Consider the following 24,204-nt stretch of genomic DNA (forward strand, 5'->3'; position numbering starts at 1 on the left):
CAGCAGCAGCAGCAGCAGCAGCAGCAGGAAGTAGGTAGTAGATCATCACCAGGAGAGGGGGGTCCCCTGTCTGTGCCCTCAGGATGTACCAAAACTTAAAGAATAAGTGGAGACCAAGATTCCTCATCCATGTGGTCATTTTCTTTTGTGATTTTTATTTCTTTCACTATCAAAAAAAAAGTTCCCATATTATTTGCATATCACTACCTAAGGGGAAGATCCCCTGGAGAAGGAAATGGCAACCCACTCCAATATTCTTGCCTGGAAAATTCCATGGACTGAGGAGTCTGGTAGGCTATAGTCCATGGGGATGCAAAGAGTCAGACACGACTGAGCTGTTTCACTTTCACCTAAGAGTTGAATGGCATTTCCCTAATTGACCTCCATGTTGCAAACATTTGTTTAACCATTCCATTTGTGTTAAATGCTGCAATTTTCTTTTCGTATTTGGAAAACAATCTTTTTTTTTTCACTTGCATAGATCCGTGAATAAAGCTATTAAGTGCTGATGTGCTTAATATCATTATATTGCTGTGAACCAGGCATTGTTCTAAGCACCCTCAGAGGTAGGTGTAATATTGTCCCTGGTATTCAGATGAGGGAATGGAGGCACAGGGACACCATGTAGCTTGCCCTAGGTTGCACAGCACACCTGGATTCAAACCCAGAGCTTGGCTTCAGCACCTAAGTCCTGAGCTGCTCTACTATATGGGGAGTTGTGAGTACTTAACTGAAAACTCTCTCTTTATTAGATTTTTCCCTGTATTGGAGGAAATTCACCCTCACATTCCAGCCAATGTATCAGAGACTCTTCTTTTGAAAATATGGCCAAAGTGAAAGTGAAGTCGCTCAGGTGTGTCTGACTCTGGGACCCCATGGACTGTAGCCTACCAGGTTCCTCTCTCCATGGGATTTTCCAGCAAAGAATACTAGCGTGGGTTGCCATTTCCTTCTCCAGGAGATCTTCCTGATCTGGGGATCGAACCTGGGTCTACCACATTGTAGGCAGACGCGTAAACGTCTGAGCCACCAGGGAAGTCTGAAAACATGCATGGCCAAGCTCAGCCAAAGGGTGATGACTGTGGCTCTGGGCAGAAGCTGATGTTTGGCAGGACCTCCCCTTTGAGCTCATATGATGCCTCCAAGTAAATTAGTAAAAAGTGCCCCTCTGCCCAGATGAAGCGCCTTCAGTTCAGTTCAGTTCAGTCACACAGTCATGTCCAACTCTTTGCAACTCCATGGATTGCAGCAAGCCAGGACGCCCTGTCCATCACCACCTCCTGGAGTTTACTCAAACTCATGTCCATTGAGTTGGTGATGCCATCCAACCATCTCATCCTCTGTTGTCCCCTTCTCCTCCTGCCTTCAATCTTTCCCAGCATCAGGGTCTTTTCAAATGAGTCAGCTCTTCACATCAGGTGGCCAAAGGATTGGAGTTTCAGCTTCAACATCAGTCCTTCCAGTGAATATTCAGGACTGATTTCTGTTAGGATGGACTGGTTGTATCTCCTTGCAGTCCAAGGGACTCTCAAAAGTCTTCTCCAACACCACAGTTCAAAAGCATCAATTCTTCGGCACTCAGCCTTCTTCACAGTCCAACTCTCACATCCATACATGACTACTGGAAAAACCATAGCCTTGACTAGATGGATCTTTGTTGGCAAAGTAATGTCTCTGTTTTTAACATGCTGTCTAGGTTGGTCATAACTTTACTTCCAAGGAGTAAGTGTCTTTTAATTTCATGACTGCAGTCACCATCTGCAGTGATTTGGGAGCCCCCAGAAAATAAAGTCTGACACTGTTTCCACTGTGATGGGACCAGATGCCATGATCTTCGTTTTCTGAATGTTGAGCTTTAAGCCAACTTTTTCACTCTCCACTTTCACTTTCATCAAGAGGCTCTTTAGTTCTTCTTCACTTTCTGCCATAAGGGTGGTGTCATCTGCATATCTAAGGTTATTGATATTTCTCCCGGCAATCTTGATTCCAGCTTGTGCTTTGTCCAGCCCAGTGTTTCTCATGATGTACTCTACATATAAGTTAAATAAGCAAGTTAAATAAGTCTTGATGTATTCCTTTTCCTTTTTGGAATCAGTCTGTTGTTCCATGTCCAGTTCTAACTGTTGCTTCCTGACCTGCATACAGATTTCTCAAGAGGCAGGTCAGGTGGTCTGGTATTCCTATCTCTTTCAGAATTTTCCACAGTTTATTGTGATCCACACAGTCAAAGGCTTTGGCATAGTCAAAAAAGCAGAAATAGATGTTTTTCTGGAACTCTCTTGCTTTTTCATGATCCAGCGGATGTTGGCAATTTGATCTCTGGTTCCTCTGCCTTTTCTAAAACCAGCTTGAACATCTGGAAGTTCACAGTTCATGTACTGTTGAAGCCAGGCTTGGAGAATTTTGAGCATTACTTTACTAGCATGTGAGATCAGTGCAATTGTGTGGTAGTTTGAGCATTCTTTGGCATTGCCTTTCTTTAGGATTGGAATAAAAATTGACCTTTTTCAGTCTGCTGAGTTTTCCAAATTTGCTGGCATATTGAGTGCAGCATCATCTTTTAGGATTTGAAATAGTTCAACTGGAATTCCATCACCTCCACTAGCTTTGTTCATAGTGATACTTTCTAAGGCCCACTTGACTTTACATTCCAGGATGTCTGGCTCTAGGTGAGTGATCACACCATCATGATTATCTGGATTGTGAAGATCTTTTCTGTACAGTTCTTCTGTGTATTCTTTCCACCTCTTCTTAATATCTTCTGCTTCTCTTATGTCCATACCATTCCTGTCCTTTATTGAGCCCATCTTTGCATGAAATGTTCCCTTCGTATCTCTAATTTTCTTGAAGAGGTCTCTAGTCTTTCCCATTCTATTATTTCCCTCTATTTCTTTGCACTGATCACCGAGCAAGGCTTTCTTACCTCTCCTTGCTATTTGTTGGAACTCTGCATTCAAATGGGTATATCTTTCCTTTTCTCCTTTGCTTTTCGCTTCTCTTCTTTTCACAGCTATTTGTAAGGCCTCCTTAGACAGCTATTTTGCTTTTTTGCATTTCTTTTTCTTGGTCTTGCTCCCTGCCTCCTATACAATGTCACTAACCTCCGTCCATAATTCATCAGGCACTCTGTCTATCAGATCTAGTCCCTTAAATGTATTACTCACTTCTACTGTATAATCATAAGGGATTTGATTTAGGTCATACCTGAATGGTTTAGTGGTTTTCCCTACTTTCTTCAATTTAAGTCTGAATTTTGCAATATGGAGTTCATGATCTGGGCCACAGTCAGCTCCCAGTCTTGTTTTTGCTGACTGTATAGAGAGCTTCTCCATCTTTGGCTGCAAAGAATATAATCAGTCTGATTTCGGTGTTGACCATCTGGTGATGTCCATGTGTAGAGTCTTCTCTTGTGTTGTTGGAAGGGTATTTGCTATGACCAGTGCGTTCTCTTGGCAAAACACTATTAGCCTTTGCCCTGTTTCATTCTATACTCCAAGGCCAAATCTGCCTGTTACTCCAGGTGTTTCTTGACTTCCTACTTTTGCATTCCAGTCCCCTATAATGAAAAGAACATCTTTTTTGGGTGTTAGTTCTAGAAGGTCTTGTAGATCTTCTTAGAACCGTTCAGCTTCTTCAGCATTACTGGTTGGGGCATAGACTTGGATTACCATGATATTGAATGGTTTGCCTTGAATAGAGATCATTCTGTCGTTTTTAAGACTGCATCCAAGTGCTGCATTTCAGACTCTATGATGGCTATTCCATTTCTTCTAAGGGATTCTTGCCCACAGTAGTAGATATAATGGCCATCTGAGTTAAATTCACCCATTCCAGTCCATTTTAGTTCACTGATTCCTAAAATGTCATTCTTTCCATCTCCTGTGTGACCACTTCCAATTGGCCTTGATTCATGGACCTAACATTCCAGATTCCTCTGCAATATTGCTCTTTGCAGCATCAGACCTTGCTTCCATCACCAGTCTCGTCCATATGTATGGCACCATTGTCTTCATTACCTCCACCATAGTTTGGCCCCAGGTAAATAGAAGGGAGGGAACACAGCTCCACCCATCAACAGAAAATTGGATTAAAGATTTACTGAGCAGGGTCCCGCCCATCAGAACAAGACCCAGTTTCCCCCTCAGTCAGTCTCTCCCATCAGGAAGCTTCCATAAGCCTCTTATGCCTTCTCCATCAGAGGGCAGACAGATTGAAAACTACAGTCACAGAAAATTAACCAATCTAATTATATGGACCACAGCCTTGTCTAACACAGTGAAACTATGAGCCATGCTTTGTAGGGCCACCCAAGATGGACAGGTCATGGTGGAGAGTTCAGACAAAGTGTGATCCACTGGAGAATGGGAATGGCAAACCACTTCAGTATTCTTGCCTTGAGAACCCCGCAAATAGTATGAAAAAGCAAAAAGATCAGACACTGAAAGATGCAGCTCCTAGGGGCTCACAATTGGGCACATGGAGCATGGGCTGGACTTCAACGACTCTTAACACAACCTCCAACGTGAACAGGCCCGAGCTGTTGAATCTTGCTCGCTCCCCCGGTGGTTAGGGAGAAAAGCAGGTATCAGCAGCCATTCTTGAGGCCATAGATGCCTTGTTTCCATCAGGAGTATCAGTCCACCCTGAACCATTGAATAAGTGTTTCCTCCCAAATGCCCTTCTTGCTTTTGGATCCTGCAACCTGCTTTTCACATGGTCCCTGAGGGGCAAGGGTGTGTGGTCGTTCTGAGCTCTGCACAGTGAGGTCTGCTGTGCTCTGGAACCTCCACAGAGGTGGCTGGGGTGGCGGACCTCAATCATGGATTCACATCTGGAGACCAGACCAGGTTTTCTAAGGACCCTGATCCCTGCAAGGTGTGGCCAGTGTTCTTCACCAGCTCTGAGGGCTAATCTGACATGATTACTCATCTTCAGCCCAGGACCAGCCAGACTGGCACAGCAGGGCTGCTTTGAACTAGGAGGTAGGCATGATGGAGCCTGGTGTGGGGTTGGAGTGAAGAAGACAGCAGCCTCTGACCACACACTTTGCCACTCTGGCTCTGTCAGGGTCACCGCTCTGTCCCTGCTCCTCCTGGGCTGCATTCAGTACTTAACGGGCTCCCTTCCCTTCCCAACACCCCAGATGCCAAAGTCCTGTTTTAATTGGCCTCTTCCAGAAAGATGGGTTGATTTCGCCTGGGGACAGAGAGAGAATGCTGACACCTGAGTCATTGCAGGATGTCCCAGGTTTTTAAAGAAGGTGCAGGGAGGGAGGTGCATGGGGTGGGGGTCCCCTGACCCCAAGCATGATGCAGCAGGGACCCCCTTGCCACTTCTTTCCCAGGATAGCTTAGAGCTAGTACAGGAGGAAGGGATGCTGGGCTCCAGGTCTGGGTTCTGCCTTGCCACTGCATCCCTGGGGGTTGGCCATGGCCATGCAGAGGGATAGGATGAATCTCCACCACCACGGGTGTGAATTAAGGGTAGCCCATAAGTTCAGCGTCAGAAGCACAGAGATTTTTTTTTCTTTTTAAGGAGCTGTTGTGTTTTTTTTTAATTAATTTTTTCCATGTGAGATCTTTATTGCTTTGTGCAGACTTTCTCTAGTTGTGGGGAACAGAGGCTACTCTTCATTGCAGTGTGTCGGCTTCTCATTGCTGTGGCTTCTCTTGTGGCAGAGCACAGGCTCTAGGCGCACAGGCTCAGTAGTTGTGGGGCACGGGCTCAGTTGCTCTGCAGCATGTGGAATCTTCCCAGATCAGGGATCAAACCCGTGTCCCCTGCATTGGCAGGCAGATTCTTATCCACTGTGCCACCAGGGAAGTACCACACAGAGATGTTTTTGATCCCTCAGATTTCCCATTGTCCCTCAGAGAGGCATGCCAGGACTAGCACCTGCTGAGGAAATGAAGGCTCTATTTCAAGAAGGGACCCCCAGCTCCATGGATCTTTTTTAATATGGGACAAGCATAGAAAGTGGTCTCAGTGGCCAGTATTCACTGTCTGTGTACACGAGCTGTGTGCATGGCATGCCAGTGCCAGGCAGCCTGGGTTTAGGTGCAGCTGTTCGTAGGAATTGTCTGGGAAAACCCGCTGCCAACTACGGGGTCTTTGGGGATCAGTAGAGACCTTGGGGACCATGGGATTTCCCTGTCAGGAAAGGACTCAGTCCCACAGGAAGCAGAGCCTGAGAGCCCCTTCTAGGCTGGCCATTTCCCTACAAAAGACAGTCTCAACAACTCAGGCTGAATACTCTGGTTAATTCTGAATAATTTAGCTCCTTGCATGCTGCTGCTGCTGCTGCTAAGTTGCTTCAGTCATGTCTGACTCTGTGCGACCCCGTAGATGGCAGCGTACCAGGCTCCTCTGTCCCTGGGATTCTCCAGGCAAGAACACTGGAATGGGTTGCCATTTCCTTAACCAATGCATGCATGCATGCTAAGTCACTTCAGTCATGTCTGACTGTGTGCAATCCTATGGACAGTAGCCCACCAGGCTCCTCTTGACAAGAGGAGTTCTTGTCAAGAACTCCAGGAATTCTCTTGACAAGAATACTGGAGTGGGTTGCCACTTCTTCCTCCCACTCCTTGCATAAAATAATAATAATAGCATTTACCATTTATCAAGACTTCTTATGTGCAGGCACTGTGCAAAGTGCTTCCCACATATTATCTCATTGAATCCTGACAACAATCTAGAAAGCACAAGTACTATTATCCCCACTTAACGGACGAGAAATAGGTTTCCCTGGCGACTCAGACAGTAAAGAATCTGCCTGCACTGCAGGAGACCCAGGTTTGATCCCTGAGTTGGGAAGATCCCCTGGAGAAGGGAATGGCAACCCACTCCAGTATTCTTGCCTGGAGAATTCCATGGATAGAGGAGCCTGGGGGCTACAGTCCATGGGATTGCAAAGAGTCAGGCACAACTGAGCGACTGATACTTTCACTCACAGATGAGAAAATTAAGACTCTGAAAGGCCAACCTCTTGTTGCCATTCATTGAGCCCCTGCCCACTGGAGGAAGTAATAGAGCCAGACCCTAAGTGGGGCCTGACTCTCAAGCCCTCCCGCTTCTGACCCTGATGAGAAAGTAAGCCCCTTCTGGGTCCTTAACACTGGGCAATTGGTAGCCTGTCAAAGCCCCAGGGTTTTCTCATCAGTGTTGTGGGTGGGAATATGTCTTCCCCTGCCCTGTAGGATGAGAGGGTGACTCCACAGTCACCCCACCATGGAGTGAAGCAGTGGGACACCTACAGCACCCCCCACACCACCCGAGACACCTCCCCAAAGTGTGGGGCAGCGACCCCCCAAAGGACATCTCCACAGGGTGCGGGAGTGTGGTCACTGCCTCAACACCACAGCAGAGGAGATCGAGGACTCAGACGTGACCTCAGCACAACAGAACCATAAATTCTTAGCATTTCAGGGCTAGAATGAACATGAAAGTGCTTCTAAATCAGGGCCTTCCAACTTCTCATGGAACATAGAGAATGAACATGTTTGTATCCAGCACAAAGGTAAAGGGCCGGGGCATCTTCTGCCCGCTGGTGATGGGGGTGGATACTCCTGCAGCTCCGGGCCAGACCCATCATCCAAAGACCAAGAACGTCAACACTTCAGCTCACCTGAAGCACTCACTCCAGGCACACCTGTCAGAACTGCTCTAGTCCAGCCTTTTTCTGCACCCAAATCCCGTAATAAGCCTGTTCTTTCTTGTTTTGCTCCCATAGCTCTTGTGGTCAGCAGCTGGCACCCCATCCACCCTGCAGCAGCTTTTCACTCTGGAGGTTAGGTTGTTTCTAGTTTGAGGGTATTACAGTGTTGCAATCGCTGTCCTTCGTGTGTGTATGTGCATGCATGCACACACATGCACACACGCACGTGAGCACCCATGCATATAAGCGCATACAGACACCTACACAGGAAGTGCAACTGGTATGTCCTGGCTATCACATTATAAATGTAATAGAGACTGCCAGCCTACTCGCTAGTGACTGCGCCAGCTTAGACCCCATCGGCCTGTAGGCTTAGTCAATACCTGGTATTATGAAACACTTACATCTTTGTGAATGCAGTGGTGCCATATTGACTTTTTTTTTTATGCTTAACTCCAATTAGCATAAATTTTAAAATTGCTTCTTTAAATTTTTTTTCTCCCTCCTGGGAGCATGTAGGGTACACAAAGTTAGGGGTTTCTTACTGTTTGTTTACTGATGGATTCTGGATGCCTAGAACAGTGCTAAGCACATAGTAGGTGCTTAATAAATATTTCCTGACTGAATAAATGAACAGATTAGACGTTGATATGATCCAAAATATCAGTTTAGTTCAGTTCAGTCGCTCAGTCGTGTCCAACTCTTTGTGATCCCATGGACTGCAGCACACCAGGCTTCCCTGTCCATCACCAACTCCCTGAGCTTGCTCAAACTCATGTCCATAGAGTCAGTGATGCCATCCAACCCTCTCATCCTCTGTCATCCCCTTCTGCTTCTCCCTCAGTCTCGTCCAGCTTCAGGGTCTTTCCCAATGAGTCAGTTCTTCACATCAGGTGGCCAAAGTATTGGAGCTTCAGCTTCCGCATCAGTCCTTCCAATGAATATTCAGGACTGATTTCCTGTAGGATTGACACGTTTGATCTCCTTGCAGTCCAAGGGACTCTCAAGAGCCTTCTCCAACACCACAGTTCAAAAGCATCAATTCTTCAGTGCTCAGCTTTCTTTGTAGTCCAACTCTCATATCCGTACATGACTACCGGAAAAACCATTTGCCAACGAACCTTTGTTGTCAAAGTAATGTCTCTGCTTTTTAATGTGCTGTCTAGGTTGTTCATGGCTTTTCTTCCAAGGAGCAAGCATCGTTTAATTTCATGGCTGCAGTAACTATCTGCAGTGATTTTGGAGCCCAAGAAAATAAAGTCTGTCACTGTTTACATTGTTTCCCCATCATTTGTCATGAAGTGATGGGACTGGATGCCATGATCTTAGTTTTTTGAATGTTGAGTTTTATAAAAGGTGCCAAAGAAGTAACTCAAATTTATTTAATTTTATTTATTTTTAATGGTGGAAAGTTGCTTTACAATTTTGTGTTGATTTCTGCTGTACAACAATGTGAATCAGTCATAATTAGATATATATATATATCCCTTCCTGCCTTCCCCACCCTGGATCCCACTCTAGGGACTCACAAGAGTGCCAGACTGGGCTCCCTGTGTTAGCAACTCCCCACTAACTATTTCACACAGGATAGTGTATATATGTCAATGCTACTTTCTCAATCAATCCCACCCTCACCTTCCCCTGCTGTGTCCATTTTTAAAAAGCTCCCTCCCTGCCTGTGCCCCCAACCATGCAGTTCCCCTTCTTTTCTTTTTTTAAGTAATTAATTTATTTAGTTTTAATTGTGCTGGTCTTCCTTGCCATGTGCGGGCTTCATCTAGTTGTGGAGAGTGGGAGCTACCCTCAGCTTGCGGTGTGCAGGCCTCTCATTGCTGGGGCCTCTCTTGTAGCAGAGCCTGGACTCTAGAGCCCACAGGCTTCAGTAGTTGCTGCACGTGGGCTCCGTAATTGTGGCCCTCGGGCTTAGGTGCCCCAGGGCATGTGGGATCTTCCCAGACCAGGGGTTGATCTGGTGTCCCCTACGTTGCAAGACAATTTCTTAACCACTGGACCACCAGGGAAGCCCCCAGTTCCCCTTCTTGAAGGCAGTTTATGTCAGGACTTTGTTGCGTGTCCCCTTGGAGGTGGGTTGCGCGCACACAACTAAATATCTCTATGCTAGTTCTCTTTCTTCTACACAAATGCAGCCCTGATTTATATATGGTTCTTTCCTTTCTTATCTCTCACTTAATGATAGACCTTGGCAGCATTCCCCATCTCTGAGCAGCTCAAATAGGACCATTGCATCCTTCTCTCCTGGAGGACTGGAGGGGCCACATTTTTTTTTTATTGAAGTACAGTCGACTTACATTATTAGACTAGGTTCAAGTATACAGCATAGTGATTCAATATTTTTATAGATTATACTTCATATAAAGCTATTATAAAATATTGGCTATGTTCCCATCCTTGTATCTTATCTATTTTATATCTAGTAGTTTGTTCCTGTTAATCCTCTTCCCCTCTCTTACCCACAGCTCCCCACCCACAGCTCCCCCCACCCCATCCCACCCACTGTTCTAAGGTTTTATCTTATCAACCACACTGCTTTATTTGGCTTTATGGAAGGACCCCTAGAGGCCTGTGAACTACAGCCTTGGGTGAAGGAGGTTCATAAGTGCACACAGAGGAGACAGCCTATTGCTACACTGCAGACTTTCCCAGCACCCACCAGAACAGAAGCAAGAGCTCCCATCAAGCATGTGGTGAGAGGTGCCTGGAAGGCAGGTGACCGAGCTTCTACTTCCAGATCTGCCTGACTCACTGTGACCATAAGTGCCTCTGTACTCTGGCTACCTTCTCTGTGAAATGGGCATAATTCTGGCTACCCCAACATACCTGAAAGACACAGGAGGAAGTGCTTGAGAGAGAGGGTGTGCTTCAAGTGAGCAGAAAACAGTCAACAGAGCATTTCCTCCAGAGTCTTAAGGAAGATGGTTTTAATCTTTAGAGTGAAAGTGAAGTCGCTCAGTTGTGTCTGACTCTTTGCGACCACATGGACTGTAGCCTACCAGGCTCCTCCATCCATGGGATTCTCCAGGCAAGAATACTGGAGTGGATTGCCATTTCCTTCTCCAGGGGATCGTCCCAACCCAGGGATCAAACCTGGGTCTCCCGCATTGCAGGCAGATGCTTTACCATCTGAGCCACCAGAGAAGCCAATCTTTTGAGAAGAACCCTTTAGCATATCAAACATCCACAGGCATAGTGTTGCTTAGGATGAGGGTGAATTTTTTCAAGGAAAAAAGGTGAATTCAGATGATGTTATGTATTAAGTGACTAATGATACAAGTGCTATAGGGATTTCGTGAAATCCGTTCAGGTGGTACGCAAATGATTGACATTTGGGAAACATTGAATTAGCAGGTATTTGGGGGGACAAATAATGAAATCAAACTTACAAATCCTTACATGAAAACCCAGTTTAAGGATTGCTTCTTATTTAATGCCAACATATAGGACACAGTAAATCAGGTTTTGACAAATTTTTTTCTGTAAAGGGCCAGATATAGTTAATAGTTAAGGCCTTGTGGGCCACAGACACTGCGTGTTCTTTTTTTTTTTTAACTCTTTGAAAACATTGGAGAAGGAAATGGCAACCCACTCCAGTATTCTTGCCTAGAGAATCCTGTGGACAGAGGAGCCTAGTGGGTTGCCATCTACGGGGTCACACAGAGCTGGACACAGCTGAAGCGACTTAGTATGCATGCATGCATTGAAGACATAAAAAGTATTCTGAGCCTGAGAAGCATACAGAAACAGGCTGGGTTTTCAACTTTACAGATCCTTGCAGAAAATTAAGGAATTTATTGAACATATAATATCTGTTAGTGCCCCTAATGTAGGTACAACAACCTGTAGGAGACCCATTTATTAATGACATTTATAAATAACATGAATGTTCTACTTACTCCCTCTTTTTTTTCAGTATTATTATGAACTCATGGGTTTTTATGCATTTAATATATATTTCAGTTAATCCCATACTTTCTTTTTAAAGATGTTCAAATTGTCCCATCTTTGCCAGTAAAAAATCCCTTCAAGGAGTACTTTGACCTGCCTGAGTAGTCTTTGATGGGGTTTCCCTGATGGCTCAGTGGTAAAGAGTCCACCTGCCAATTCAGGAGACGTGGGTTTGATCCCTGGGTCAGGAAGATCCCCTGGAGAAGGAAATGGGAACCCACACCAGTATTCTTGCCTGGAGAATCCCATAGACAGAGGAGCCTGGTGGGCTACAGTCCACAGGGTCACAAAAGAATGGACACAACTTGGCGACTAAGCAGCAGCAAGTAGTCTTTGATAGCTTCCTTTGTTTTCTGGTACGGTAAGAGATCTCAGGCTCATCTTGTACATTTCTTGCATCAAAACTCGTATCAGCAGTTTTTCTAAGAAGCCTTGGTTCATTTTAGTCGAGAATGGTATTTAGAGGCCAAAATCTAGGTGTCTGGAATGGGCACATTTGCATTTATAAACAAAAATGACATTCAAGGAGTGTCCTGTCCTGGTCCTTGGAGCAATTCCAACTGCTCCCCTAAAACTCTCCTTCACCCTCTCCAGCCTGGTACAGTAAGCCCCATCAATTGCTCTGACCTGGCTAAGTCCTCAAGAACAAAAGAGTCAGTCATGCCCTGGAGCTAAAGAGGCAGAAACATGAAAGATTTTTTCAATATCCAGAGTCCAGTCCATTTTCAGGTTAACCTTCAATTAACTATAAAAATCCAGCTACCCAGAACTCTTATTCCCTGATAATCTTGGATAATTGAGGTTTTGCTGAAAAATTAAGTACAGGGGATTTTAATGATAGCATCTGACCTACAATTTATAGGGGTCACAGAGTCAGATGTCCACATAAGCCAAGGCAGGGAGTTAAAAAAAGAGTGAAGTGAGCTGAGCTGAATATAAGAAAATAGAAAAATGGGGAGAATTGGAGTGAACTGGGGAGCACAGGCTAAGGAGGATTTTTCTAGAAGAAACTGCCATGTGGGGACAATTATCAAATCTTTCCGATTTTTTAAAAGTTGAAGAAAATCTTTATTTTTTAAAAATGTGAACTTGCATGATTTTGAGATGGCATGGATTTAAATGTTTTGTTAAAACTTTATTTAGATGTAATTTACAGACAAAATACTTCCATTTCAAGTATAGCATTTGATGCTGCTGCTGCTGCTAAATCGCTTCAGTCATGTCCGACTCTGTGTGACCCCATAGACGGCAGCCCACCAGGCTCCCCATCCCTGGGATTCTCCACGCAAGAACGCTGGAGTGGGTTGCCATTGCCTTCTCCAGTGCATGAAAGTGAAAAGTGAAAGGGAAGTCGCTCAGTCGTGTCCGACTCTTCGAGACCCCACGGACTGCAGCCCACCAGGTTCCTCCGCCCATGGGATTTTCCAGGCAAGAGTACTGGAGTGCGGTGCCATTGCCTTCTCCAAGCATTTGATGAATTATTACAAATGCATACATCTAATTAACCACCATCTCACTCAAGATATAGAATACTTGCTTCGCCTCCAAAAGTCTCCCTGGTTTACACTTTGGGTGGATCCACTATTCATATCAGGCCCAGAAAATCACTGTTCTGCTTTCTATCACTGTAGATTAGTTGTGTCTTTTCCAGGGCTTCATATAAATAGAATTGTATGGTATGTACCCTTTTTGTGTCTAGCTTCTTTTTCTCAGCATAATAGCTTTTTAAAAAAATATCCATCCATGTCATGGTAGGTATCAGTAGTTGGTTCCTTTTATTACTGAATAGTATTGCACTGTATGGATATGAAACAGTTTATTCACTCACCTGTTGGTAGACAGTTGCTTGTTTCCAGTTTGGGGTTATTAATGAATAAGGCTGCTATTATTAATGAACAAGGCTGCTGTGAGTATATATGTGCACATCATTGTGTGAGCCTATGTTTTTGGTTCTCTTGGACAAATAAGAGGGGCCCTGCAAGGTTGTATGATCAGTGCCTGTTTAACTTTATGAGAAACTGCCAAAGTTTTCCAGAGTGACTGTACCATTTTGCATTCCAACCAGTCATGTAGGAGAGTCTGATTCCCCCACATCTTCCCTAACATGAGATACTGTCAGTCCTTCTAGTGGGTGGGAAATGGTATCCCGCTGTGGTTTTGATTTGCATTCCCCCAGTGACTAATGATGTTAGGCATCTTTTCAGGCCCTTATGAGCCATTCATATATCTTCTTTTATGAAAGGTTTTTAAAAAATCTTTTTCCCTTTTGGAGGGGAGGGATTGTCTTATTGTGGAGTTATAGGGGTTGTTTACATATTCTGCATACAAATTCTTTGTCAGACATACAGGGATTTTCTCCCAGTGACTTACTCTTACATTTCCTTGGAAGTGTTTTGAAAAGCAGAAGAATTAATTAGTTAATAAAGGACAATTTTTTTTCTGTTATCATTCTTAATATTAGTGTTCTATCCAAAAGGTCCTTTGCCTACCCCAGGACTGCACCGATTTTTCTCTTATACTTTCTTCTGGATGTTTTACAGTTTTAGCACATGTATTTAGGTCTCAGATCCATTTCAAGTCAATCTTTAGTGTGAAGTAGGAGTTGAGATTCCTTTTTCTTGTAAAGATATCCATTCAGATCAGATCAGTCACTCAGTCGTGTCTGACTCTTTGCGACCCCATGAATCGCAGCACGCCAGGCCTCCCTGTCCATCACCAACTCCCGGAGTTCACTCAGACTCACGTCCATCGAGTCAGTGATGCCATCCAGCCATCTCATCCTCTGCCATCCCCTTCTCCTCCTGCCCCCAATCCCTCCCAGCATCAGAGTCCTTTCCAATGAGAAAAGACATCCATTACTGCAGCATATTTTGTTGAAAAGATTACCCACTCTACATGAATTACCTTGGCACCTTTGTAGGTCTATTTCTAGAGTCTATTCCGTCCCATCGACTAATATGTCTATTAGTATGCCTATCATCACACCAATATTGCACTGTTTTGATTACTGTACTTTATAGTAAGTTAAGGCCTTCAACTTTGTTCTTTTTCAAAAGTTTTTTTTTTTTTCTATTTTAGTATTTTTACTTTTCCATGTAATGTTTGGAATCACTTGTCAATTTCTATGTAATGTCTGCTGGGATTTTGATTTAAATTGAATTAATTCTAGAGATTGATTTGAGGTTAACTGACATCAATATTGAGACTTCTGATCCATGAATATCTCCACTTATTGAGGTTTTCTTTATTTTTTTATTTCTGAAAATTTCTTTATTTTTAATTAGAAGATAATTGCTTTACAATATTGTGTTGGTTTCTGCCATACAGCAACACGAATCAGCCATAAGTATACATATGTCCCCTCCCACTTTAAACCTCCCTCCCACCTCCCAATAAGTTTTCTTTAAATTAAATTTAAAAAAAAAACAAAACACTAAGGCCACTGACACAGTTAAATAGGGGAAAGAATAGTCTTGGTGTTGGCGTAAGTGGTATCCTCATGCGAAAGAATGAAACTGAACCCCTACCTCACACCATACACAAAAATTAATTCAAACTGGGTCAAAGACCTCAAAGTAAGATCTAAAACTATAAAACTCTTAGAATAAATCATAGGAATGATTCTTTATGACCTTGAGTTAGGCAATGAATTCTTAGATACCACACCAAAGCATAAACAATAAAGGAAATATGGACAAGTTGGGCATCATGAAAATTAAAACTTTATGCTAAGTGAAAGACCAGTCACAAAATACCAGATAATATATACTTCCATTTATATGAAATGTCCAGAATAGACAATCTATAGAGACAGAACATAGATCAGTGGTTGCCTGGAGGTGGGGTAGGGTAGAGGAAGGAGTGGGGAGTGAGTGGTGATGGGTACAGTTTCTTTCAGGGGGAGATGAAAATGTTTTAAAATATTTTGTGGTGATGGATGAACAACTCTGTGAATATACTAAAACCCACTGAATCTACACTTTAAATGGATGAGTTATATAGTATGTGAATTCTATCTCGACAAAACTGTTATTTACAAAAGGAAATTATATATTTTTAAAAATACTGTGCAGCTTCCCTGGTGGCTCTGATGATAAAGAATCCTCCTGCAATGCAGGAGACCTGGGTTCAATGCCTGGGTAGGGAAGATTCCCTGGAAGAGGGCATGGCAACCCACTCCAGTATGCTTGCCTGGAGAATCCCCATGGAAAGAGCAGCCTGGTGGGCTACAGTCCATGAGGTTGCAAAGAACTGGACACGACTGAGTGACTAAGCATGCACACATGTGCTAACATCAACAAAAACTTTTGCAAACCCAATACAGCCCGTGGGTCATCCATTTGCAACACTGAATGGAAGGCTCAGAAGAATTGACCATATTAAATAGTATCAATATTTATGTGTCTTTTGTCAAAATAATAAGTAGAGACACACACTGGGTTTCTCATTATCCATCCCCTAGGACACTGAGTCGAATCTCAAGTGCAATTTGTGTCTGAAAGTGAGCAGATGTTTTCTCTTAGAAGAAAACAGAAATGGTTGTACACAGCATCTATTTTTTCTGCATTTGCTGCCAGGAATGTTACCACAAGTTCAGGGACAATCTATAGATAATAATCTGTGACTCTTGAAGCATGACCGACTGCATCCGCTCTTCCCGAGTTCATACCTGGACCTGGTCTCCACTTGGCTTGTTTGGGTTGGTTTAAGCTGTAAGCTAATTCAAACCTTTCTACACAAGCTGTGTATACATTCCAAACACAGGCCACCTATCACCCTGGAGGTGAAATCTGACAAGAACAACATAAAGTTATTTATAGCATTTATTGATTTTAACTTGGCTAATGTCCCAGACTAGTTAGGTGATAAGACAGTACTCAACAAACTTCTGTTATTTACCTACCAGTCACAGTTCTTGTTGCATGTAATACTATTGTTTAATCAATATTTTTTAATCAATTTCTCTCTCTTTTTTTTTTAACTTACGTGTATCTATGAACCTAAAGCAAAAGCCAGTGTCTCTTGTTTATTAACAGAAGATCCCTCTTGAAAAGAAGCCCAGTGATACACGTGTCTCTTTCAATTCTGGTTTCCTCACTGTGTATGCCCAGCAGTGGGATTGCTGGGTCATAAGGCAGTTCTATTTCCAGTTTTTTAAGGAATCTCCACACTGTTCTCCATAGTGGCTGTACTAGTTTGCATTCCCACCAACAGTGTAAGAGGGTTTCCTTTTCTCCACACCCTCTCCAGCATTTATTGCTTGTAGACTTCTGGATCACAGCCATTCTGACTGGCGTGAAATGGTACCTCATTGTGGTTTTGATTTGCATTTCTCTGATAATGAGTGATGTTGTACCCCAGTGTTCATTGCAGCACTGTTCATAATAGCCAGGACATGGAAGCAACCTAGATGTCCATCAGCAGATGAATGGATAAGAAAGCTGTGGTACATATACACAATGGAGTATTACTCAGCCATTAAAAAGAATACATTTGAATCAGTTCTAATGAGGTGGATGAAACTGGAACCTATTATACAGAGTAAAGTAAGCCAGAAAGAAAAACACCAATACAGTATACTAACACATATATATGGAATTTAGAAAGATGGTAATGATAACCCTGTATGCGAGACAGCAAAAGAGACACAGATGTATAGAACAGTCTTTTGGACTCTGTGGGAGAGGGAGAGGGTGGGATGATTTGGGAAAATGGCATTGAAACATGTATAATATCATATAAGAAACAAATCGCCAGTCCAGGTTCGATGCAGGATGCAGGATGCTTGGGGCTGGTGCACTGGGATGACCCAGAGGGATGGTACGGGGAGGGAGGCGGGAGGGGGGTTCAGGATTGGGAACACGTGGACACCTGTGGCAGATTCATGTTGATCTATGGCAAAACCGATACAATATTGTACAGTAATTAGCCTCCAATTAAAATAAATAAATTTAAATTTTAAAAAAAAGGCCCAGTGAAAACAGAAGGTTGTTGATACCAGATACATTTGCCTGAGATATCTCCAGGAGATAGCGGAGGACACAGGAGCCTAGCAGCCACAGTCCATGGGGTGGTAAAGAGTAGGACATGACTTAGCGACTCAACAACAACAACCATTGCCGGACAAGGCTCTGAGCTTGAGGTCTCATTGTTAAACTGGGAGATTAGAGGGGCTTAGATGGGTGGGCTTCCCTGGTGGCTCAGATGGTAAAGAATCTGCCTGCAACGCGGGAGACCCAGGTTCAATCCCTGGGTCAGGAAAATCCCCTGGAGAAGGGAATGGCAACCCACTCCAGTATTCTTGCTTGAAGAATTCCATGGACAGAAGAGCCTGGTGGGCTTCAGTCCATGGGGACACAAAGAGTTGGACACTACTGAGCAACTAACACTTTCACTTTCAGACGGATGTTAGGGACCTAAGACTTTCTTTTTGACCGAATCAGAATGGTTAAAGGAGAATGCACGAGAGTAGATATCAGAGAGACCCTGGATCAATTTCTTCCACAATTTTTTCTTGGAGCCTAATGTATTCTTCAGCTCTTGGGCCTTGGGGTGCTAGACCATACAAGACAGACGAAGCCCCAAGTCTTTCCAGGTTTAGGGTTGTGGATTATAATATACAGGAATGAAGTAACATAAGAAGCACACTGCAGTGCCTGGATCATGGTAAATACTCAGTACTTTGATGTTGTTCTCGTAGTTGCTGTTATAATTATTATTACTTTATTATGCCAGAGCAGGGAATGGGCTCTCTGGGAAAAAGAGGGGTTGGGTTAGTCTGTGAACATCTGTCCTCAAGCCATGATGGCCTTGAGAGGCACATGGAGCTTTAATCCCATCAGAGAGCAGAGACGGTGGGGTTAGCGAGTACAGCCTTTAGTGCCTTGGCCGGGAAGGTGAGGAGTGTTACTGTGTCAGAAAATTAGGTCAGCAGTGAGCATGCTTGGGTAAGTTTAAGATCTCTGTTTAGATATCAAGGTATGGCATCATTGATTTCAATATTCAGTGGTGTCCCAGGCATTGTGCTGGGCTTGTTGGGAATACAGCGTTGCTACCCTCGGGGGGCTTATGACGTCACGAGAGTGACGAGCCACAGGACAAGTAAGTATGACACAGAGTAGAATGAGGAGAATTTCTTTCTCGATTGGTTGCAGATGACAGACATCCAGTTTGTATTAGCATGAGTAAGAGCACTTACTGGTTCCCATATCTGCTGAGTCCAGGAATAAATGCCTTCAGCAGTGGCTGGATCCAGGTGTTCAAATGATGATGTCAGAAATCTCAGTCTCATGGCTCTGCTTTCCTCTGTGTTGGCTTTCTTTTCAGGCAGTCTCCCCATTTGTGATGCCAAATACCACCAGCTTAGTAGTCTTAGCTAAAAGGGAGGCTGCTGCCTCAGTTGGATGCATGTGGGCCCAGTCACTTCAGTTGTGTCTGACTCTTTGTGACCCCATGGACTGTAGCCCAAGAGGCTCCCCTGTCTGTGGGGAGGATTCTTCAGGCAGGAATACTAGAGTGGGTTGCCATGCCCTCTTCTAGGGGGCCTCCCTGACTCAGGGACTGACCTCACGTCTCCTTTATCTCCTGCATTGCAGGCAGATTCTTTACCCACTGAGCCACCTGGCAAGCCCACACTTCCTCAGTTACTCCAGTATAAAGTAACAGAACTGAATTCCAATGGTCCGAACTAGGGTCCTGCGAGACCCCTGCCCCAGAGCTAGGCATGGTGGCCTGGCCACCCACACCCACTGAGCCTGGGGGAGGGGTTCATATGGGAACATCAGAGCTGGGGGAGAAAGACAGAGGCTCTGAGAGGAAGGCAGGGGTCATTCCAGCCAGGGAGTCAGGACAACTTCACAAAGGAAGTTTGGCCTACTGGGGCTCCAGGGATAGGGCTGGGGTGCTCCTGCAGTAGGTTCCAGCTCTGTATCTGGAGAGAAGGAAGGAGGAAGCAGGTATTTCCTGAGACGCCATCATCTGCCAGGCTCTTTGACAAGTTTCTTGGTTAACATCCCAAGAACCCTGTCTGCTCACGCAGGTGGGAAATAGTCTCAGAAGGTTTCCCATTGCTGGATGAACCTCAGCTAGCACCCAGGGCTCCTGGACCACCCTCACCCACTCCGGTCCGTCTCCACCAAGCAGCTGGGTGGGCGATCTCTTCACACTGCAGAATTGACAGCGTCTCACCTCCGCTGAAACCCCGATCCTCAGCCTGGCCTACAAGGCCTTGCCCGCTGCCCCCCACCACTTCTCTCCTGCCCTCCCCTTCAACTCCTCCAAGAACTCACTTCCAGATTTAGGAGGAGTGATATTTATTTGTAAAAATGGTAGCTGACGCTTAGGTGCCAGGCCTTAATAGACACTCTGTATTTTCATTCATTTCAGTCTTCACGGCAACCCTGTGAGGTGGGGACCGTTATTATCTCCATTTTATAAGACGAGGAAACTGAGCCACTGAGACAGTGATTTGCTCAAAGTCACCCAGCTAGAAAGTAGCAGAGCCGAGATTCAAAGCCAGGCATTTTGCTCCAGAGTCCTCATTCTTAACCACCGCCGTCTCCTGCCTCTGGGCACTCAGGGTCCCTATCCTTCCTGTCACATTTCCTAACTACTCATTCTGATGGGCTATATGATTGATGTCTGTCTCAGCACTAACAGCTGCTGTAGAGGTAGCCAACATACTGAGCACTTAGTCTGTGCTGGGCACTGTGTTAACACCTTTTAGGCATTAGTCAATTTCACCCTCTCACAATTGTGCAAAAACTAGGTACAGTTGTCCCTGTTTTGCAGACGGAGAACCTAAGAAGTTGGAAGTTTAAGTAACTTGTCCACTAAGCTGGAAATTCCCAGAGGGAAGAAACCATGTCCATTTTGCTCATCATTGAGTTCAGAGGGGCTAATTAAGTGTCTGGCATACAGTAGGCACTTAATAAAGGTTTTGGGGTGGGCCTAGTGGTAAAGAACTCACCTATCAATGCAGGAGTTGTAAGAGATTCAGGTTGGATCCCTGGGTTGGGAAAATCCCCTAGGGGAGGCCATGGCAAGCCACTCCAGTATTCTTGCCTGGAGAATCCCGTGGACAGAAGAGCCTGGTGGGCTACAATCCATAGGGTCACACCAAATCGGACATGACTTTAGTGACTTAGCACCCAGATGGCTGGATGATAAATGGCAAGATGGAAGGGAGGGAGGTGGGGAGGAATGGAAAGAGGGCCAGCCTGCCTGTCTCCAGTGCGCATGCCCTGGTCACAACTGGGAGATCCTGGGATGTGAGGCTGGCGTGGTATCTGACGTGGCTCTCGCGGCTGTCTCTGCAGGAGCCACGATGCACGTGAAGAAGTACCTGCTCAAGGGCCTGCATCGGCTGCAGAAGGGCCCCGGCTACACATACAAGGAGCTGCTGGTGTGGTACTGTGACAACACCAACACCCATGGCCCCAAGCGCATCATCTGCGAGGGGCCCAAGAAGAAGGCCATGTGGTTCGTGCTCACCTTGCTCTTCACCTCCCTCGTCTGCTGGCAGTGGGGCCTCTTCATCAAGACCTACCTGAACTGGGAGGTCAGCGTCTCCCTCTCCATCGGCTTCAAGACCATGGACTTCCCCGCGGTCACCATCTGCAACGCCAGCCCCTTCCAGTAGGTGGTCCCTGGAGCACAGCTGGTCTCAGCGGGGCTGCTTCCCTTCATTTTCCTTCCTTCCAGCTTTTCTTCCTTCTTTCCCATTTCCTCCTTTCTCTCTCTCTCTCTCTCTGTCTCTTTCCCTCTGTGCAGCAAGTAAGATTCAAAATTCATAAATCTCCTCAGCTTAAAAAGAACCTCCAAAAATACCTGGTAGTGCCTTCACACTAGTGCTTATTTATTGATTCAGTGTGTATTTATTGAGCACCTACAATTGCCACCTACTATTGGGGCTTCCCTTGTGGCCCAGATGGTAAAGAATCCACCTGCAAGGCAGGTTTGATCCCTTGGTCGGGAAGAACTCCTGGAGAAGGGAATGGCTTACCCACTCCAGTATTCTTGCCTGGAGAATTGCATGGACAGAGAAGCCTGGCAGGCTGTGGTCCACAGGATCATAAACAGTAGGACACAACTGAGCAACTAACACACTACTATTGCCAGGCACTGTTATGGGGCACCAGAAATGCATCAGTAACTAAAACAAAGTTCCTCCTGTCCTCATCACAGCCTCCCAGCGAGAACAGAAATTCATCTTTTCTTCCATAAACATTGAAATCATTCTCATTGTGAGGATTAAACTGGACCTGTATCCAGGGTTTAGTGCCCTCTCCTACAGGAAGCCCTCCAGCCATCTATAGCAACCATGCATTGAGTGCATTTCATAATATTGCCTAAATGCCAGGCAATATGTTGAGTGTTCTTTGGATAATTCATGTCATTCTAATCCACACAACCACTCTGGGGTGGGGGTTGGGGGGCACTACTCTAGTAGCCCCAGTTCACAGGTCAGGAAATGGAGATTCAGAGTGGTGAGGGAACTTGCCCAGAGACACTCAGTGAGCAACTGTGGAATTTGAATCTAGGTCTTATCTGACTCCAGAACTGCCACTGTTTAACCACTGGATGGCAAGGCAGACACCCAAGGAGACCCAGCCTAGTCGGTTTAGGAAAGGCAGGGGGTCACAGAAAAATGCCCCAGGAAATGAGTAGACACTAGCCGGGTGGAATGAAGAGAGTGCTCCAAGTGGAGGACATAGCACATGCAAAGGTCCTGGGGTGAGGCAGAGCCTGGTGCATTCAAGGGGTTGAAAAATGAGCCAGCATGTCTGAGTCACAGAAAGCGTTCTTGTCCAAAAGGAGGTCCTGGAAGAAATCGTACTTCCTGTTTACATTTCCAGTTATCAGAAAGTCACCTCATTCTGGTCATAGGGCTGTTCTTCCTTGCTTGGGTGGGTCTTTGAAGCTACTCAAGAAAACTCTTAATAATTATAATAACACATCCTGCTTATAAGCATCACCCTATTGAATCCTCCAAAAATCCTCTAGGGTAAATGTTTTAATCTCCCACTATTTCACAGATGAGAGAAGAGAGCCTCAGAGAGGTTAACCTACCCACGGTCACACAGATGTTAAGTGGCATGCTGTGCTGGGTTTGGTCACTCAGTCCCGACTCTTTGCGACCCCATGGACTGTAGCCCACCAGGCTCCCCTGTCCACGGGGATTCTCCAAGCAAGAATACTGGAGTGGGTTGCCATGCCCTTCTACAGGGAATCTTCCCAACCCATGGATCAAACTCAGGTCTCCCGCATTGCAGGCAGATTCTTTAACGTCTAAGCCACCAGGGAAGCCTAAGAATACTGGAGTGTGCGTAGCCTATCTCTTCTCCAGGGGATCTTGCTGTACCAGGAATCGAACCAGGGTCTCCTGCATTGCAAGCGGATTCTTTACCAGCTGAGCTACCAGGGAAGCCCATTAAGTGGCATGCTGGAATTCAAACCCAGATCTTACCAAGCTTGACAGCAGTTGTAGACATCCAGGCTATAATAGCAGCCCCCACCCCACAGCCCAGCACATTCCCAGTCCTCCCCTCCCTGTACGCACAGAGGTGGCTGGTTTGGTGATCAGAGAACAGGTGGTGTCAGCGTCTGCAACTGATGTCAGCTCTGGCCGCTGTCCACCTTCATACCAGCACTTGGGCCTATATCTAGGGTTTAGTGCCCTCTCCTACAGGAAGTCCTCCAGCCAGAGTTGACACACACCACCCTGGAGACCACACTCTGGGCAGGATCTTGGATAAATTGGGTTCTGTAGTGACAGGGGTGCAGGGCTTGGAGCCCCCCAACCCAGGGCTTGGTGGAAACACTCATTGGGGTGGACACATTTCTGCTGGACTGACTGGTCACCACTTCCAGTATGGGAACCTCAGGGACTGAGAAGATCCTGGATCCCAACCCCACAGTCTTCTCCCTGCTGAAACTGGCTCCTATTCCCCAAATTGCTGCTGGAGATTTAGGACCTCAGGATCACAGGCCTGCCCCTCTTCCAATATTATACCCCTCCTGGGAGGAAGAAGTCTGAACCCCGTGCACCCACAGATACCAACTGGGGCCCACCAAACCCAGGTTATCAGCTCTGTGCCTTCTTCAGTGGGGTTAGCTCAGGAAATCACAGCAACTCCCAGAGTTTCTTTATCCACATGGGGTCATTGTAGAATTTTATTTATAAATTAACTCAAAGAAGATGCAGGAAACACCTAGCACCTGACACATGGTGAGGGATCAACAACCATGAGCTCTTAGGATTCTGTCTCTGTAGCATGTGAATTTCATAGGCAAAGAGACCCGATCTGTCTTGTTTGCTATAATATCCTCTGTGCCTTGCACATAGTATAATAGCCTCTGTGTACTTGGCACATGGTAGATACCCACCAAATACTGGGTGAAGAAAGAGTGAGCAGGTGGTGGAAGGAGGCACGGACGCATGGGTGGGTGGGTCGAGAGGTGGGCACTGGGGGCGGGGAGGAGCAGGCTTCTCACACGTGGTGGCAGCCACGCTAGAGTAGGAGGCGACTGGACTATGGCCGCCGTGCTCTGCAGCTGCCCCTTGCCCCCTTGACTTGCCCTCT

At 45.5% G+C, this 24,204-nt stretch overlaps 1 protein-coding gene across 1 annotated transcript in view; it reads left to right on the forward strand.

The window, feature by feature from the left end:
* The window catches only part of SCNN1B (sodium channel, non-voltage-gated 1, beta subunit), a 73,155-nt gene that overhangs the window by 28,348 nt on the left and 20,603 nt on the right, over nt 1–24,204 (forward strand). The window contains exon 2 of the mRNA XM_010837198.1: nt 20,938–21,256. Coding sequence (XP_010835500.1) covers nt 20,938–21,256 — 319 coding nt within the window. The remainder of the gene's footprint in view (nt 1–20,937; nt 21,257–24,204) is intronic.

Source organism: Bison bison, unplaced genomic scaffold (genome assembly GCF_000754665.1).
Source record: "Bison bison bison isolate TAMUID 2011002044 unplaced genomic scaffold, Bison_UMD1.0 scf7180017864072, whole genome shotgun sequence".
Taxonomy (NCBI): domain Eukaryota; kingdom Metazoa; phylum Chordata; class Mammalia; order Artiodactyla; family Bovidae; genus Bison; species Bison bison.